At 37.0% G+C, this 16,046-nt stretch overlaps 3 protein-coding genes across 3 annotated transcripts; 2 read left to right on the plus strand and 1 right to left on the minus strand.

Annotated features, from left to right (window-relative positions):
* Positions 1 to 433: 433 nt before the first annotated feature.
* Positions 434 to 2,952, plus strand: LOC121252404 (hydroxymethylglutaryl-CoA synthase-like). Its single transcript, XM_041152011.1, is given in 9 exon segments — positions 434 to 474; positions 625 to 694; positions 960 to 1,033; positions 1,150 to 1,229; positions 1,463 to 1,587; positions 1,675 to 1,815; positions 1,905 to 2,043; positions 2,581 to 2,616; positions 2,619 to 2,952. Coding segments are annotated over 9 exon segments (921 nt in total). The 3' UTR covers positions 2,834 to 2,952.
* Positions 2,953 to 6,697: 3,745 nt separating this feature from the next.
* Positions 6,698 to 8,472, plus strand: LOC121252405 (peroxidase 66). Its single transcript, XM_041152012.1, has 3 exons — positions 6,698 to 6,919; positions 7,013 to 7,201; positions 7,909 to 8,472. The coding sequence occupies exons 1-3, from the start codon at positions 6,698 to 6,700 to the stop codon at positions 8,470 to 8,472; spliced, it is 975 nt and encodes a 324-aa protein (XP_041007946.1).
* A 2,938-nt stretch (positions 8,473 to 11,410) lies between these two features.
* Positions 11,411 to 11,914, minus strand: LOC121252406. The gene has a single exon (XM_041152013.1). The coding sequence runs from the start codon at positions 11,912 to 11,914 to the stop codon at positions 11,411 to 11,413; it is 504 nt and encodes a 167-aa protein (XP_041007947.1).
* Between the last annotated feature and the right edge of the window lie 4,132 nt (positions 11,915 to 16,046).

Genomic DNA, 16,046 nt, shown 5'->3' on the forward strand with positions numbered 1-16,046 from the left:
AGAAAGCTTGTGAAGTGTCTCATCAATTATTGAAGTGCTGTTGAGATAATGTTTAGTTATTCCCTAGAAAAATAATTTTTTTTTTCCACGTAGATAAGTCTATCTTAAACTTAAAACTGATGCTCAAATTCGTAGAAAAAGCCAATTTTTGCTTATTTCACATGTAGGATATGCATAATATCATATGTTTGCATCTTCGGATTGGTTTGAGATGAGGTACATAACAGCAATTTCACTTTAGTGTAGAACATAAGTCACATAAGTTTCATGTGTATCTTGTATCCCTTGTCTGTGTCTTGTGTGAACAGCGCATCTTATTTCTACTCATATTAACACACAGGAGACTGGTAATACTGATATTGAACTCAGCAAATGCCTGCTATAGGGGAACTGCAGCTTTATTCAATTGTGTGAATTGGGTGGAAAGTTGTTCATGGGGTGGACGCTTTGGTCTTGTTGTATGCAGACAGTGCGGTATGATCTTTTGTGACTGGGGCTACACATACTTCTTCTTCCCTTCCTTTTCAAAGAATTATATGAGTTACTGATAGGAAAGTGAGTAAGTTACTGATGGATGTTCATATGGAGGACAAATAGCTCTCTGAGATTGATCATTTTCTGAAGGTACAGCTTTCCTAACAGTTCTCTGAAATTGATCATTTCTTCTGAAGGTACAGCTTTCCTATGTGCCCCAGTAATGCTTCCTCACACCCTCTCATTCACTTTCATCGATGATCAAACTATTGATTCGTTGTAGTCTTGTAGAATATGATTCTGCCCTTTATTGAACTGGGCTCTAGGTGTGTTCATGTTATGAAAAAACTATTATTTTCACATCAAACTGGGTATGCTTGTGATACATGTGAAAATTTCATACCATTATGCAGTGTAACCTAAAAAGGCCATTTCCCAGTGTTGGTCACACAGATTGATATGTTTTTGGGGGATTTTGTTTGTAGACTGTTGATGGAAAGCTATCACAAACTTGCTATCTCATTGCACTTGATTCTTGTTATGAACGATTTTGTGAGAGGTATGCTTTCATTTAACAAGAAAGGGGGAAAAAGGCAGAAAAGCTTTTTCCTTGTCTGTTTGGCAAAAGAATATGATCTCTATGTCTATACTCCCATACTAATCTGCTTTATAAAGGTTCAAAAAATTGGAGGGCAGGCCATTTTCGATTTCACATGCTGAGTATGTTGTGTTTCATTCTCCATATAACAAGGTGTGTAGTCTTTGCATTTCATCCAAAGTCTTTTAGGAAATCCACAACTTTTCTGAGAAATTATCATGGAATAATAATTTCTAAATGTCCCAAAAATTGTTATGAACTTTTTCTGAACTTACAGTCATACAATAATACAAGATCAACTCTTTGTGGGCCTGTTGTTTTACCTAGGACAGAACTTCTTAGAAACCATGGAAAACCACTAAATTTTATATTTATTTGACTCATAATCAGTTACTGAATGGTATATGCATATGCTCTTTTTCTCCAGCTTTGTTGATGAGGCTGCAAGAGAAAAGCTAGCCCCATTTTCAGCACTTTCTGGCAATGAGAGCTATCAGAGCCGGGATCTTGAAAAGGTAAGCTTACTATTCTTACTATGAGCTGGCTATGAAACTTTGTTGCTGCATGTTAACGTCTTGCTCATGTTTGCTGCATGATATCAGGCAACTAAGCAAGTTGCTAAAAGTCAATATGAAGTGATGGTGCAGCCGACAACCTTAATCCCGAAACAAGTTGGTAACATGTACACTGTATCTCTTTATGCAGCACTTGCGTCCCTTATTCACAAGCAGCATAGCTCACTGGTATGAACTCCCTCCATTGCTATCTCTTAAATTCAGTTTGCCTGCAGATTTGTTGAGTGCTGAGTGATACTGTTTTCATCAGGTTCCAGGCAGGTAAGCGGGTAGTCATGTTTTCATATGGGAGTGGTTTGACTGCAACAATGTTCTCATTCCAACTTCGAGAAGGTCATCATCCTTTCAGCTTGTCAAACATTGCGAACGTGATGAATATTTCTGGCAAGTTGCAAGACTTGAGGTATCTCTCCTTCACAACTTTCTTTTACTCTCGGCCAAATCAGCTTGTCCTTGCCTTGGTTCATGGGCTAGACTCTCCGTTAGGATTCGAAACTCACCTTAACTCATTTCATCTCATCTCATAATTACAATTTTTTAAAATTCTTACACAAAATATAATAAATAATTTAACTTTTTAAAATCTCAAAATTATAATAATTGAAAATAATATTCTAACAATATTTTATTCAATTCATCTAAAATCATCTCAACTCACCTTAACTCATCTCTAAATCTAAACGGAATAGTTTTAGGACCTGGGTTGGCCTAAATTTTTTTTTTCTTTTTAAATGTGGTCTTAAATGGTAACTACAGTTGTCAAAAAATTATATTGGTGCAGAAAAAGTGAAATAGTGGAAAGAGATTAAGTAGACAATTGAGCAATTAGACCTTCCTTACTCCCCTGCTGAGAAGTTTCATCAACACACATCATTGGCTCATTTACACCCTAGCTCGGTGACCATTTTAATTATGACCTTTAAACAACACCATCTCACGTGCGGTTTCCTCCTGAGAAATTTGTTGAAACTTGAGGCTCATGCAGCTTTGATATGGAGCGAAGGACTCTGTGACAAGCAAGGATAGTCCTGTCTTATTCCCGGGTACGTACTATCTCACCGAAGTTGACTCAGTGTACCGGCAATTTTACACCAAGAAATCTGATGACATCGCAACCAATCCTTATAAGGCTTCTACCTTTGATAATGGTTCAGTAGTTGTTGCTCAATGGTACTTGCTTGCTTGATAAAATCTGACTGTTCTTTCTCCCCAAGTGGAACTGTTGTTTGAAGCGGTGTAATTGCCCAACCAGTCTGTCTCTAGTTTTTTTTTTTCAATGCGTCTCTTCTCAAATAATCAGCCATATCTGACCAAAAAATTCTACATGCAGTTATTTTACGTAATATTTTGTGTAACACTCCATATTTTAATGTATTTTTAATTTAAAGATTATTATTATTAATTTAAAAATTTATTCTCTTGTTTTAAAATTGGTTAAATTTTTAGTGGGTTTATTTTTATGATTTTTTAATTTTGTGAAAATTATTCTGAAATGATTTCTTATAGTTGATTATTGTAATACATTTAAATTATTTTTCATATTAAATTAGCTTATTATTGGGTTTAATTATTTATTTTTATTTTAATCACTGCGTTTAAATTATTTTATTTCACTTGCTGTTTTAAAATCGTTTCCGTTGGATCTTTTTTTGTGACCCAAAATGTGAGAATTAGACTTCATTTCTTTCCCTACATTTTCTCTTCCCTCTTTTCTTTTTCTTCCTTTTTCTTTTTTTTTTTCCTTCTTTTCTTTCTTTTCTTTTCCTTTTCCTGGCCTCTTCCTGCGCGGCACGTCTCTCCCTCTCCTTTCTCCGTCCGTTCCTTCATCCTCCCAGCCCGCCGCCGTGCGTCGGCGGTGATCGACACCGGCAGGCCCTCCGTCCTCCCCAGCCACCGGCGACCACCATCCTGTAATCTCAGCCCCAACCGCGCCGCCGTTAGCTCCCACGAGCATCACCAAGCCGCGGCACTCCTTGCGCCGCTGCGCCGCTGCACCGCCGTCGCGCCACCTCCGGCCACCATCTTCTCACCACATCATCCTCGACCTCCTAGCAACCCAATGGACCCAACCCCACCTCCGATCTATCACCGGTGAAGCCCCAATGGACCCAACCCCACCTCCGATCTATTTCCGTTTTGGGTATTTTTTCACTTCAACCACCCTTTGCGCCGCCACCCACGGCCAACCACCACCACCACTAGCTTCACCGACATCCCTAGGCCATACCCTATCAATCTCGGGTCTTCGTTTGCACCCGTTCAAAAGTGGGTCTTTGAGACCCTCGGCCACAGGGCATTTGGCACTGTTTTGTTGCTGCGCTGTCGCTTTGTACAATTCCGTGATCTTTCAAAAATTATATTATAGCATTGTAAGTATTTTTCCCAAAGAACTTTTGAGATTTAAATGTATTTCTGCGCTAATTCATATTTACTGTGAATTTGTTGGTTGTGCCGGACTGAGTCCGAGGAGTAAGTGGGGGTCGGTTGGATTGGATGATGGAGTTGTTAGTGTGAGACTGGTTTATGCTATGAAATTTGTTGGTTGTTTCGGGTTTAAATATTAGTGTTTTGAGTTGGACGTTGGTCATGGTGAATATTGGTGATTTTTAGGAAGTGATGATATATCTTGGGATTATGAGGGTTTTAAGTTTTGAGATATTAAAATAGGTTATTTTAGAAGTTTAGGATTAAATGTCGAAATCTGTGATTGATTGAAAACTTACGGAAATTATGTTATTATTTTTTATAGGTGACGATTTATATTCGACTCGACATTTTTGAGGAAAATTCTGATAAGCTAAGTTGTTCAGGTAAGCGGGGTTCCTATGCTAGGCCTTATACGAATTATTTGAGACTGAGGTTGATTTTCTGAAAACTTTGCATATTTTTTTGTGGTGAAATGAGAATTTGGGAAAAAAAACAAAAACCAACCTCGGTCGTTTATTTGCATACTCATGAAATCTATACGAAAAAGAGAAAAATATGTTCTGACATGCATTGTGTAGACATGAGCTAAATTCTGTCATGTGATTTCTGAAATCTGAAAAATGAGCGATATTGAGAATATGAAAAGTTGTGCATTTATTTGAAAAGATATTCTGGCTTTTGTGTTCAGTGTGTGTAAACTGTCTGATTCTGTTTTGATACTCTGTATTATTTTGATATAACATCTGAAAACCTTTGGCATGGTGTACTGGTTTTCGTATCTGACTTTGTCTCTGCTCTGCTCTGTTATGCTCTGCTCTGTTTGGGTTGGTACCAACTTCTCTGTCTCTGAGTGCACCCACTTTGGAAACAAAGTAGTTTTATTGTGGTCTTTCTTGTGTGCACACTCGGGGCTCCGAGAAGAATAAATGAAAGATTTCACCTCTGTCTCTGCCTGGTTTGGCCACCGAGGTTAGCACAACCCTACCACGGGGGTGAAACATGGTCTCTGCTCTGTTTGATGCTCTATTTTGATCTGATGATGATACTCAATTTATGTTATGCCAAAGTATTATGGGTTTTACGTGTCTTAAAACTATCGCTTTGTTACTTTTGAAAATATGTTCTGCTCTGCATGATAACTCTGGAAAATGTTTTGTTCTGCATGCTATACTTTGTAAATGCTCATGTTTGCACGTTAGCATATGTCTTCTGCTTACTAAGTTGTTGATAACTCACCCCCTATCTTCATAATATTTTTCAGATGATATGGAGAGTCTAACTGATGACCTGGATTAGATTGGTGTGAATGATTAAGCTGGGAGAAGATGTTAGAAGAATGAATTCTGATGTCCTTTAGTTTTAATGTCTTTTCGATTTATTTATATTTTGGGCTTTGGTTTTAGTAAGACTTATGGAAGTATTAGTTTGGTTTGTTACGACTACCGAGAGATTTTGGACGTTTTAGTTTATTTTGCTGCAGTAATGACTTTGTAGAGTTTTAAATGTGGTTTTTTTTAGACTACATGAGATTGAGTTTTGCTAATAAAGTTTTGGAGTTTTATTTTATTTGTGTTGGGAAACATATTCTTAAGTGACAGGTAGTAATTCTCCGGGCCAACCGGATTTGGGGTGTTACATTTTCGGTAGTAATTCTCCAGGTCAACTGGGTTTGGGGCGTTACATTTTGTGCACTTCACTAGTGTGAATAGTTGCGTCACTTTTTTTTAATATAAAATAATTATTTTGACTAATCACATTATTAGAGTCCACAAAAAATACAAAAAAATAACTGTATATAACAGAACTCACTTGACCTGTTATTCACCGTTGGAAATTATAATTTTAGATAATCCATTAAAACAAATCCCGCCCCCCCAACACCCAAAGAAAGAAAAAAGTTATTTTGCTTCACTTTCTCTGCACCCAACCAACAATATTAGTTCCCTTCGTTGAAGAAAGAAAGTGTCGTACAGACTTCTTGTACCAGCTTTCACCAACCGTACTTTGCGCTAAGCAACTAACTATACATGCAACAACAATAATAAATTTCTCTGTTTTTTTAATTTTTATTGTTCTTGTGATAATCTTTTAAAGTGATCTTGTGCATTCAAAATCTACCTCAACTCATCTCATCATTACAATTTTTTCAAATTCTCACACAAAATATAATAAAAAGTTTAATTTTTTCAAATTTTAAAATAATTTTTTCAAATTTTCACATAAAATATAATAAATAATTCAACTTTTATTCTACTATTTACAAACCATTTTAATTCATCTCAATTTATCTCTTAATCCAAACTACTCCTTAATATGTACTACATAGCGATATGATTTGGGGATGATAAATCTAGGCGAAGAATAATTGAAATTTCTTTGTTGATCGTACAAGATAAGAGCTTAGGTGGAGATACTTGGTCACAAAGCAGAAGACAGACGGGCTCTAATTTCTACGGGTTTGTACAACATTGAGTGGCTTTGAAGTATGATGTAATCTACCGGAAAACGATTGAAATCTTTGTTTTTTCTAAACCATGATTAACTATATATACTGTGTTTATCATCGCTATTCACTCACCATTTGATCTTAGATCTCTTTTATCTTTGCCTTAATCGAAAACCAATGGCTGTCGTTTTTGCACCAAAAGCTCAGTCTTTTACACAAACTTTCCTTCTCTTTCTAATGGTTTCATTGTCAAGAGCGGGGCTTGATGCTCATTATTATGGCCAAACATGTCCGCAAGCTGAGAAGATAATTTTAGGGGCAGTTTATAACGCATCCATGCATGATCCTAAAGTTCCAGCTCGAATCCTGAGGATGTTCTTCCATGACTGTTTCATAAGGGTACGTACGTATGACCTCTTTGGCTTTCTGATCTAGCTAATTTTATTGTACGTGGAAATGGGAATATTTCATGATCTTCTCAATTATTGTTAGGGATGTGATGCCTCTGTGTTGCTGGACTCGACTTCCGGCAACCAAGCAGAGAAAGACGGCCCTCCGAATATCTCTCTTCGTTCATTTTACGTGATCGATGATGCCAAAACTAAGCTTGAAATGGCATGTCCGCATACAGTTTCTTGCGCTGATATAGTTGCCATTGCAGCAAGAGATGCTGTAACCATGGTATTTCCTTGCTAGTTCCTTCCCACTCCAGTTTAGGATCGAGCTACATACATATATGATCAGTAAGATTTGGATCCGCTAGAAATATATATTCTTAACCAAAATCTGAAGTCTAGAGCAATAGATCAAAAATAAACACAGATCAGTGAATTCTACATCACTTATAGCCGTTCAAAATAATTTCTACGACAACATCAAATATTTAATAAATCTTATAGCACTCATTTTATGTATTAATTTCTGGGTCTCTCACTTTTAAGTTTTAGACTTCGGTTAAAAAAGTATGGACCAGTAATGGAGATATTCACACTAAGGGCATAAATGAGATAAGATAATAATTCTGTAAATAGTAGTAGAACAGTTTGAGTTAAAATATTTTATTGAGTTTTAAGAAAGGAGATAGAAAAAGTTGAATAAAAATATTATAAAGTTAAAAAATTGTTTAAATATTATTTTTATTTGGAAATTAAAAAAAGTTATATTTTTTTTTGTATTTTGTTCATAAGTTTGAAAAATTTATAATAATTAAGTAATGATTAGATGAAAAAATTAATAATTTAAAACTAAAAAATATTATATATTTGAATGATATTTGAGAAAGAAATTACAAAAAAATTTGAGATCACGATAGCCTCTCATCTAAGTTCCCAAACAACCCCTACATTTATAATCATAATCATGGTAGTATTTGTTTCTATTTTCATCAGACGGGGGGGCCGTATTGGAACGTACTGAAAGGTAGGAAAGATGGAAGGGTGTCAAAAGCAGCAGAAACCATCAATTTACCAGCTCCAACCTTCAACGTAACCCAACTCATTCAAAGCTTTGCCAGGAGAGGTTTAGGTGTCAATGATATGGTTGCTCTTTCCGGTGCTCACAGCCTTGGCTTTTCACACTGTTCTTCTTTCCAAGCCCGGCTGCATAACTTTAGTTCAGTGCATGGGACCGATCCCAGTATGAATGATGAGTTTGCGGAAAATCTGAGAAAGAAATGCCCAAAACCAAACAAGGATCGCAACGCGGGAGAGTTCTTGGATTCGACCTCGTCAACTCTTGATAACGAATATTACAAAAGGATAATGGCAGGAAAGGGCGTGTTGGGATCGGATCAAGCACTGGTTGGCGATTACAGGAGTAGGTGGATTGTTGAAGCATTTGCCAAAGATCAAAGTCTCTTCTTTAGGGAGTTTGCGGCTTCGATGATGAAGCTGGGGAACGTTGGAGTGATTGAGAACGGCGAAGTGAGACTGAAATGTGGAGTGGTAAATTGAGAGAGAGAGAGAGAGAGAGAGTATGCCCAAATTTTTTATTCCTTTCAATATTTGTTCCAAGTTTATAATAAGGAACTCACTATAAAAGAAAGGAAATTACACAATGATTGTCACGTCGGGAGCTCGGACTCAGGAGTTTGGGAGTTAAAGCGTTCGAAAATGCTAAGAATATTTGTTCGAAAATTGAAATATTAGTGACACCTCAATGTGTAATTTGCTTTTATAGATGTTGTCATGTGTAGACATAGAAGGAGTCTTATAATAATGTGAGTGCGCGGTGTTACTGAGTTGTTTTAAAAAAAAGTAATAAATTTTATTCACCTATGCATGTATGCTGATGAAGTTTTTCTTGAGTTGTAATTTAAATTTGATGGTCTTAAAAAGGAGATAGATAAATATATAAGAGCATCATTCTTGGATTATCCAAATGATAGTTGAACTATTTATTATTAATTTTCACAACTATTCATTACATTTTTGTTACTATTCACAAAATACCTGAAAACACCTCACTACTCAAACGCAACCTTAATTTAACTAATGTTATCATAAATTGGACTACATTGGTTTAGCCAAAACAAAACCATCTAGCCCATGAGCTACAGTAAATCCAAAAACAAACATTACATGCTACTATAACAAGGTCATATAATTTTATATCATTTTTTTCATAATTCATATTTGCTAATTATTATAGATTGTTGGATTGTGAAAATGAAAATGAAAATGATTGTTGGAAATTGTTGGAGATTATGAAAATGAAATAAAAATTATTTTAAAAAATAAAAAATGCATTAAAAATAGATAATAATAATAATAATAATAATAATAATAATATTTCATTATAAATAATGGGATGATTAGCTAAAAGTTAAAAAGTAACGTTTTAGACAAACTTTGACTTTATAGTATGGAAAACTCTTAACTCAATCGAACTTGAGCACTGAAGTGCACCGAGAAGTTGACATGGACTGATTTGTATGAAACGAATCGTTTTGATTTTAACTTAGGCATGGACTGATTTGGGTGGGATTTGAAGTTAAAAGAATCTCTTCTCTGGTAATTTCCCCGCGTGCCCTCTCTCTTCTCTGCTAATTTCTCTATGTGCCTTTTCTCTTTTCCGCATGCCTTCGTTTCTTCTCTTCTCCGTGTGGCTTCTCTTCAGGCCATCGATTCTCGTTCTCTCTTTCACCTAAAAGCTCATATTTTTCGTTTAACTCCCATTTTTTGGTCCGAGCCCTAATCTTCTCTATGTTCCTTCGTTGCGCCCCTGACAAACCTTCCTGGAGAAAAGTCCAGTGCATGTGCACGCGTGATGTTCTTGATTCCTCGCCATTTTACATGATCTTTCAAGCTTGCACCGGGGCCTCGGTTGTTGAATTCGGCATAGAAGCATGTCTTGGGCCCATCTAAGGCAGCCAACCTTGAGGTTGGATCAAGTCATCAATGTAGATACATCCTGCGATCGAATTTCACAGGGTAGAATGTGGGATCCGCGACGATGGTGTAGTCTTGGAGGATCAGTGTTGTTGGTTGGCGCCTTTGTTTCCTGCCTTGTGCTATCACAATGCATTGCTGGTTCTCCAATGGCTTGCGGACAATGAAGGTACAATTTTGGAAGAATTCAGCAGCATCGCCAAAGACGAAGTCAATTGTGCCAGAGACAGTGTAGTCGTGGTAGAATTGGCACTTGGTGTGCGCATAAAACATGTCTTGGTATCCATCCATGGAGCAGTTGTAGAAGATGGACATATCAACTTGGATTCTTAATGCCACAACTTGATGTTTCTCAGGGCCAGCAGTGTTCTCAAACCCAATATTCATGGCAATGAAGTTATCCCCGGAAACAGCTTCATGCATGATTCAAAATTGTTAGAGAAATTCTATTTGCAGTCCCCACTTGGAGACTGCATGTGCAGGCACATTATTAAATGAGAGAAAACATCATTTTAGGAGGGATAGTTTTGTAATTTTAAACCTAAAATAGCCTAGGCTTGCATTGCGGTCCCCAAATGGAGACTGTACCTAGCATTGCTCAAATTGTTAGTCTCAAGGAAAACATACATAGAAAACTGCTTCTTTTACCAACTTAGAATTTTTTTTTTTAATAACAAAGCCATCTGACAAAACTCTCCACGTAGGCAATCGGTACGCAATATCGCTTGTACCCAGAAGAAATGTTATAGTCTTTATTGATGCTCAAGTATTACAATCCTTGTTAAATGAATAATAAATGTTACAATACCCAGTTTACCCGACATTTGTTGGCACACTAATTACTAATAAGAAAACCAGGTATTCCATTAAGAAAAATGCTAGAGTCACTGACAATTGGGTCTCAATTGGGTCCCGATATATATATATTTTACTTAGTGATTAAGGAAATATTTTTTAGTGATATTGTGAATTTTTTAAAAAATATATATTTAAGAATATAAAAAAATTAATGAAAAAAAATGTTGTTCTTCTCGGGACTGGACTCGTGCTACATCCTTGGTGGAGGTAGCAATGCTCTTCCATTAAACTTGTAGCATAGATCTTATGGAGGATGTGGGCGGGGGTCAACCAATCAAGATAGTTCAATTGGTTTGACAAATAAAGGAGCTATTAATGAATCACAACCAATTAAAAGCCAAGTTCGTTTTCGGTCCCAACAATATTCATGAACATCATTTTTTCATTTTTTTTTTCTTTTTTAAATCAAACTGACTTGCATTACTTAATTAGGCTGAAAATTACATAACTTATCATGCAACAGTGCATTGCAGATTACAAAAGGACCCCCTTCGATCCATACCCTTTCCTCTCCAAGAAATAAAGCATGTTTAGCCAACAAATGAGTAACATAATTTCCATCTCTAGGAACATAACAAACTCTCCAGCCTTCCCTTTGATGGAGAACCTGCTTAATATCATCAATAATGTGCCCTATCCACGACTAGTCTTCACCTTCCTTATTTATCCTATTGATAACAACAGTTGCATCCCCTTCAAATATCACTTTGGAGTAGGAGAAAGATAGTTCTCTACACATCTCAATAGCTCTCCATAAAGTCATACTTTCAGCCACTGCAAGATTATCAACATGTTGCTTCACATCACAAACTGAAGCCAGTACCTCCCCCTCTTCATCTTGAAAAACAATCCCCACCCTCATTTTCTTATTCTCCATATCAAGAGTCGCATCCCAATTTGCCTGAACCACATCTAGACCAGGTTTTTTCCACTTCTTCTGCAATCCATGAGAAACAACAGCTTCTCGACTACCAGTTGAGCTCATTTGTGCAGACTTGTAGTCCTCCAGTCCCTCATTAGCCATCTGAATGACTTGTTTAGGACTGTAGAACTTGTTTTCAAAGATAAGTATGTTCCTCCTCAACCATATTCTACACATAATCATTGCAATCCACTCAATGTTCTCTTTCTTCAAACAATTTATCATCTTATCCTAAATAGTCATGAAATCCCTTTCATCTATAGCCCATTTTTGCACAGGACTAGTATTTTCTGCCCATACATCAGCAGCTGAAGGGCAACTCCAAAGTATATGGATCACAGATTCCTCACATAGTCCACAGATTGGACATAAAGAGCAATCACCAACCTTTTTCTTAAAAATGTTACTTTTAGTAGGTAGGATGTTGTTTGCAGCTTTCCAGACAAACAATTTTACCACTGCTGGTACCTCTAAACCCCACAATTGCTTCCACACAACATCACTTTTATCAACTCTTAAGGCTTCCCCTTTCAATCTTCTTTTTCTGTTAACATCAAGGTGGTATGCACTTCTTACTATAAATACACCATCGTTAGTATGGCCCTATATCTGCTTATCACTTGACCCCAACTTGCTCAATGGTGTTCAAAGAATAATATCTGATTCTTCATTTGAAAAAAGACTTCTGATTAAAGCCTCATTCCAGGTCTTGGTATATGGATCAATCAGTTTGCACACCCTCTTCTCTTCCCAATGCATCTTAACTGGAGATTGCACACACTTAGTTAATGGAGTAGGCAACCATTTCTCCCCCAAGATTTTATTATTGTCCCCAGTAGATTTCTTGTAGACAATACACTACTCCAAATAAAAAGGGTTGAGACCAAGTTTAGCTTTTAAAAAATCTGAAGCTCTGAAATACTCGTCCCTATAAATCCTAGCAACAAGAGATGTAGGATTTTTAATGAGGTGCCATCCTTATTTAGCTAGCATAATAGTATTAAAACTTTCTATGTCCCTGAACCTCATCCCCCTTTTAGTTTTCTACACCCCCAATCTCTCCCAGTTCTACCAATGCAGCTTCTTTGTATTTTCTTTGTGTCCCCACCAGAACTTGGCATACAGAGAATTAAGTTCATTGCACAAAGAAACTGGTAACCTGAAAACCCCCAAAGTATAAGAAGGTATTGCCTGCAACACTGCTTTAATAAGGATCTACTTCCTAGCTTGTGACAAGAAATTATTTTTCCAGCTATCTATCTTCTTCCACCTTATCCTTAACCACTCTAAAAGTGTTGTACTTAGATTTACCTACCATGGCAGGTAGGCCCAAGTATTTTTCATAATTGCCAAACCACTCGACCAACACCTCTATTCTGCTGCATCAGTGTTTGAGCTGAAAAAAAGGAAGATTTCTTCTTATTTAAAACCTGGCCTGAAGCCACCTCATATCTCTGTAACAGCAAGCTCCACTGCCTCTATTCCTCCCTTTTGGATCTTCCAAATAGCACATAATCAATTGACTATCAATCCACCTCTAGCCATAAACACCCCTCTTATAACTCCTCTCTGGTCAGCATTATTCAATAGTGAGCTTAGACTTTCAGCATATAGGATAAAAATGTAGGGAGAAATTGGGTCTCCCTGCCTCAATCCCCTAGAAGGTATCACCTTGCCTTCAAGTTTTGCATTCAATAATAGTGAGTATTGCATAGAATTCACACAACTCATCACAAGCTGGATCCATTGCACATTAAACCTCAATCTTCTTAAAACAGCCTCTAAGAACTTCCACTCAATCTTGTCATAGGCCTTGGACATGTCCAACTTCAAAGCCATGCTCCCTTGCTTGCCTTTCAACCTTGTTTTCATCGTGTGTAACACTTCATAGGCTACATCACATTGTCAGAGATAAGTCTTCCCAGAAGGAAATCACTTTGATTATGCGAAATAACAAAAGGGAGTACAGACTTTAGCCTATTTGCTTTGACTTTTGAGCACAATTTATACACTATATTACAAAGGCTAATATGCCTATATTCACTAACCAACATAGGCATATTCACCTTAAGAATTAAAGCAATGTAAGTGTAGTTTAAGGATTGAGGGATAGTACCACCATTTAAGCACTCCAAGACTGTTGCAATAACCTTATCTCCCACGATGCTCTAGTGTTGTTGGAAGAAACTTGCCCCATAGCCATTAGACCTAGGAGACTTTAGAGTCCTTATCATCTTCAAAGCACCTTCCACTTCAGTTCTTGTATATGGTTGACATAGATGCTCATTCATCTCATTAGAAACTTTTGGTGCCATGTTCTGAATGCAAGCTTCGATATCAACTTCTGTTGGGTTAGAAGTTGTGAATAGTACCCAGAAATAATTATTAAAAGCCATTTCAACATCAACAGACTCATTAAGCATTCTATCATGGCTATCTTTGACATGTGTAATCATATTCTTCATTCTCCTCTGATTAGAACAGATATGGAAGAATTTGGTATTTCTGTTACCCAGCTTATACAAATTCTTCTTGGCCCTTTGTCTCCACTTGAGGTCTTCTTCGTCCAACAATAACCTTATTCTTGCACTCTTTTTATTTCTGCTATATTCTCTCTACCTTCCTCAACTTGCAAACTTTTTAAAATCTCAATTTTCTTGTTTATCTCTCTGCCTCTATTTGTATCCACCTTATAACTCCACTTGCTTAAAACAATACTACATTTAGAAGGTAAATTCTGGATCATAGAAGTTGAAGTACAACCATCCCTGCCATGCCCCCATGCAGTCTCAATCACTTTGCTAAATTCCTCTTCCAATGCCCAAGAGGCTTCATATTTAAACAATTTTTTCTTTTTTTTTTTCTCCTGGAAAATGCTACTCTCACCGCTCCTTTCTACCGCTCTATTCTACCGCTATGATTTTTTTTTTTTTTTACTTAATGATTATGGAAGTGTTTTTTTAATAATATTATGATTTTTTTTATTTTTTTAAAAAATATTTCAAAATGTTAAAAAATACATAGAAAAAAATAACAAAAAAAAAAAAAAAGAGATGAATTATGCTTAACGGTGGCTGGGAAGTGGACGTAGCACCACTCTTTCCCCCTCCTCTTAGCCTGTCAAAACATAGCAATATAGGTCTATGGTAATAACATCACGAAGGCAAGATCTCTAGCTGTTTTTTTGGATAGAGTTCCAACCATTTAGAGTTTGTCACTGTCCTATCCAAACATTCTTTAGTACACGTACCATCAGAATGCCTATTACTCTATGTGAATTTATCTCCACACCATCCAATGTTATACAACTCACTCACCTCCAAAGCCTCCATAAATTAAGCCATCTGACTCCCCCCTCTGCCTACCACCTGCCTTCTCATTATGTATAGAGATTTTATTAAAATCCCCTGTAATACACCATCCAATCCCATTCACAGGTTTGAAGGAAGCAAGCATACACCATACCTCCTTCTTTTTCTGCAATTCTGGATGACCATAGAAGTCAGTGAACAACCATCTCTCTTTTGTTATTGGATCTGAAAACCAACAATTTATATGCCTTTGAGAAAAATTATGGATGACAACCACCATATCACTCTCCCAACATAACATTAGACCACCTCTCTTGCCAATTGCATACACTTCAAAGCAGTTAGACATACCAAGCTTTCTCTTTAACCAATCAGTTTTTTCTTTATGCACATGTTCTCCATTAAAAAGACAAAATTAGGCTTCTTATCCTCACTAAAAAGCAGAGGTCTTGAACTGTCTAAAAGTTTCCAAGCTCGCTGCAATTTCTCCAACTTTTCTGCCTTTCTTCACTGTGCCTCCCATCATTGTTGCCACTATTCCATTCCTGCCACGTTTTGAATTGGCCTAGACCATCATAGATTCAGAGGACACTCCTTTCTTCCTTACCCTCCTCTTCCACTTCCCCCTTCCTCTTGTACCGTGAGAGCACACCACAGACCAACCAAGCTCTCCCTCCCCATCCACCTCAGTCTCATTCAAACCTGCTATGATTAAGGATGTGTCTTCCTTCTGACCAAAGTTTAAGCTCCGAAATCCCTTAGAATTGCAATGCCCATCCCCCTCATCATTAGTCATTCCCAGCCCTCCCATTGTTTCGCCTTTATCCTTTCTCAGTCCCTCTTATTTAGCCATCTTTTGAGCTTTCTCAGGATTAACTCCAGGTACCTTTTCCACCTCATTTGGAGCCATCGAGACGTCATCATTATACTCTCTAGCAGTTCCATCTGAGTTAGCATCATTCCCATATTTCTTAGAAAAATCATTCCCCACATTCTTTCTTGCAAAAGAATCTGCTCTAAGCCACGAGCCATATTGCTCATCCTTT

The sequence above is a fragment of the Juglans microcarpa x Juglans regia genome, chromosome 2S (assembly GCF_004785595.1).
Source record: "Juglans microcarpa x Juglans regia isolate MS1-56 chromosome 2S, Jm3101_v1.0, whole genome shotgun sequence".
In the NCBI taxonomy this organism is placed as follows: domain Eukaryota; kingdom Viridiplantae; phylum Streptophyta; class Magnoliopsida; order Fagales; family Juglandaceae; genus Juglans; species Juglans microcarpa x Juglans regia.

Bases quoted from the DNA above. Each gene is read 5' to 3' on its own strand.
- LOC121252405 (XM_041152012.1), top strand. From the start codon at position 6,698: ATGGCTGTCGTTTTTGCACCAAAAGCTCAGTCTTTTACACAAACTTTC. The intron at 6,920-7,012 runs GTACGTACGTAT...AATTATTGTTAG, and splicing joins TCCATGACTGTTTCATAAGG to GGATGTGATGCCTCTGTGTT. The intron at 7,202-7,908 runs GTATTTCCTTGC...TATTTTCATCAG, and splicing joins CAAGAGATGCTGTAACCATG to ACGGGGGGGCCGTATTGGAA.
- LOC121252406 (XM_041152013.1), bottom strand. From the start codon at position 11,914: ATGATAAATTGTTTGAAGAAAGAGAACATTGAGTGGATTGCAATGATT.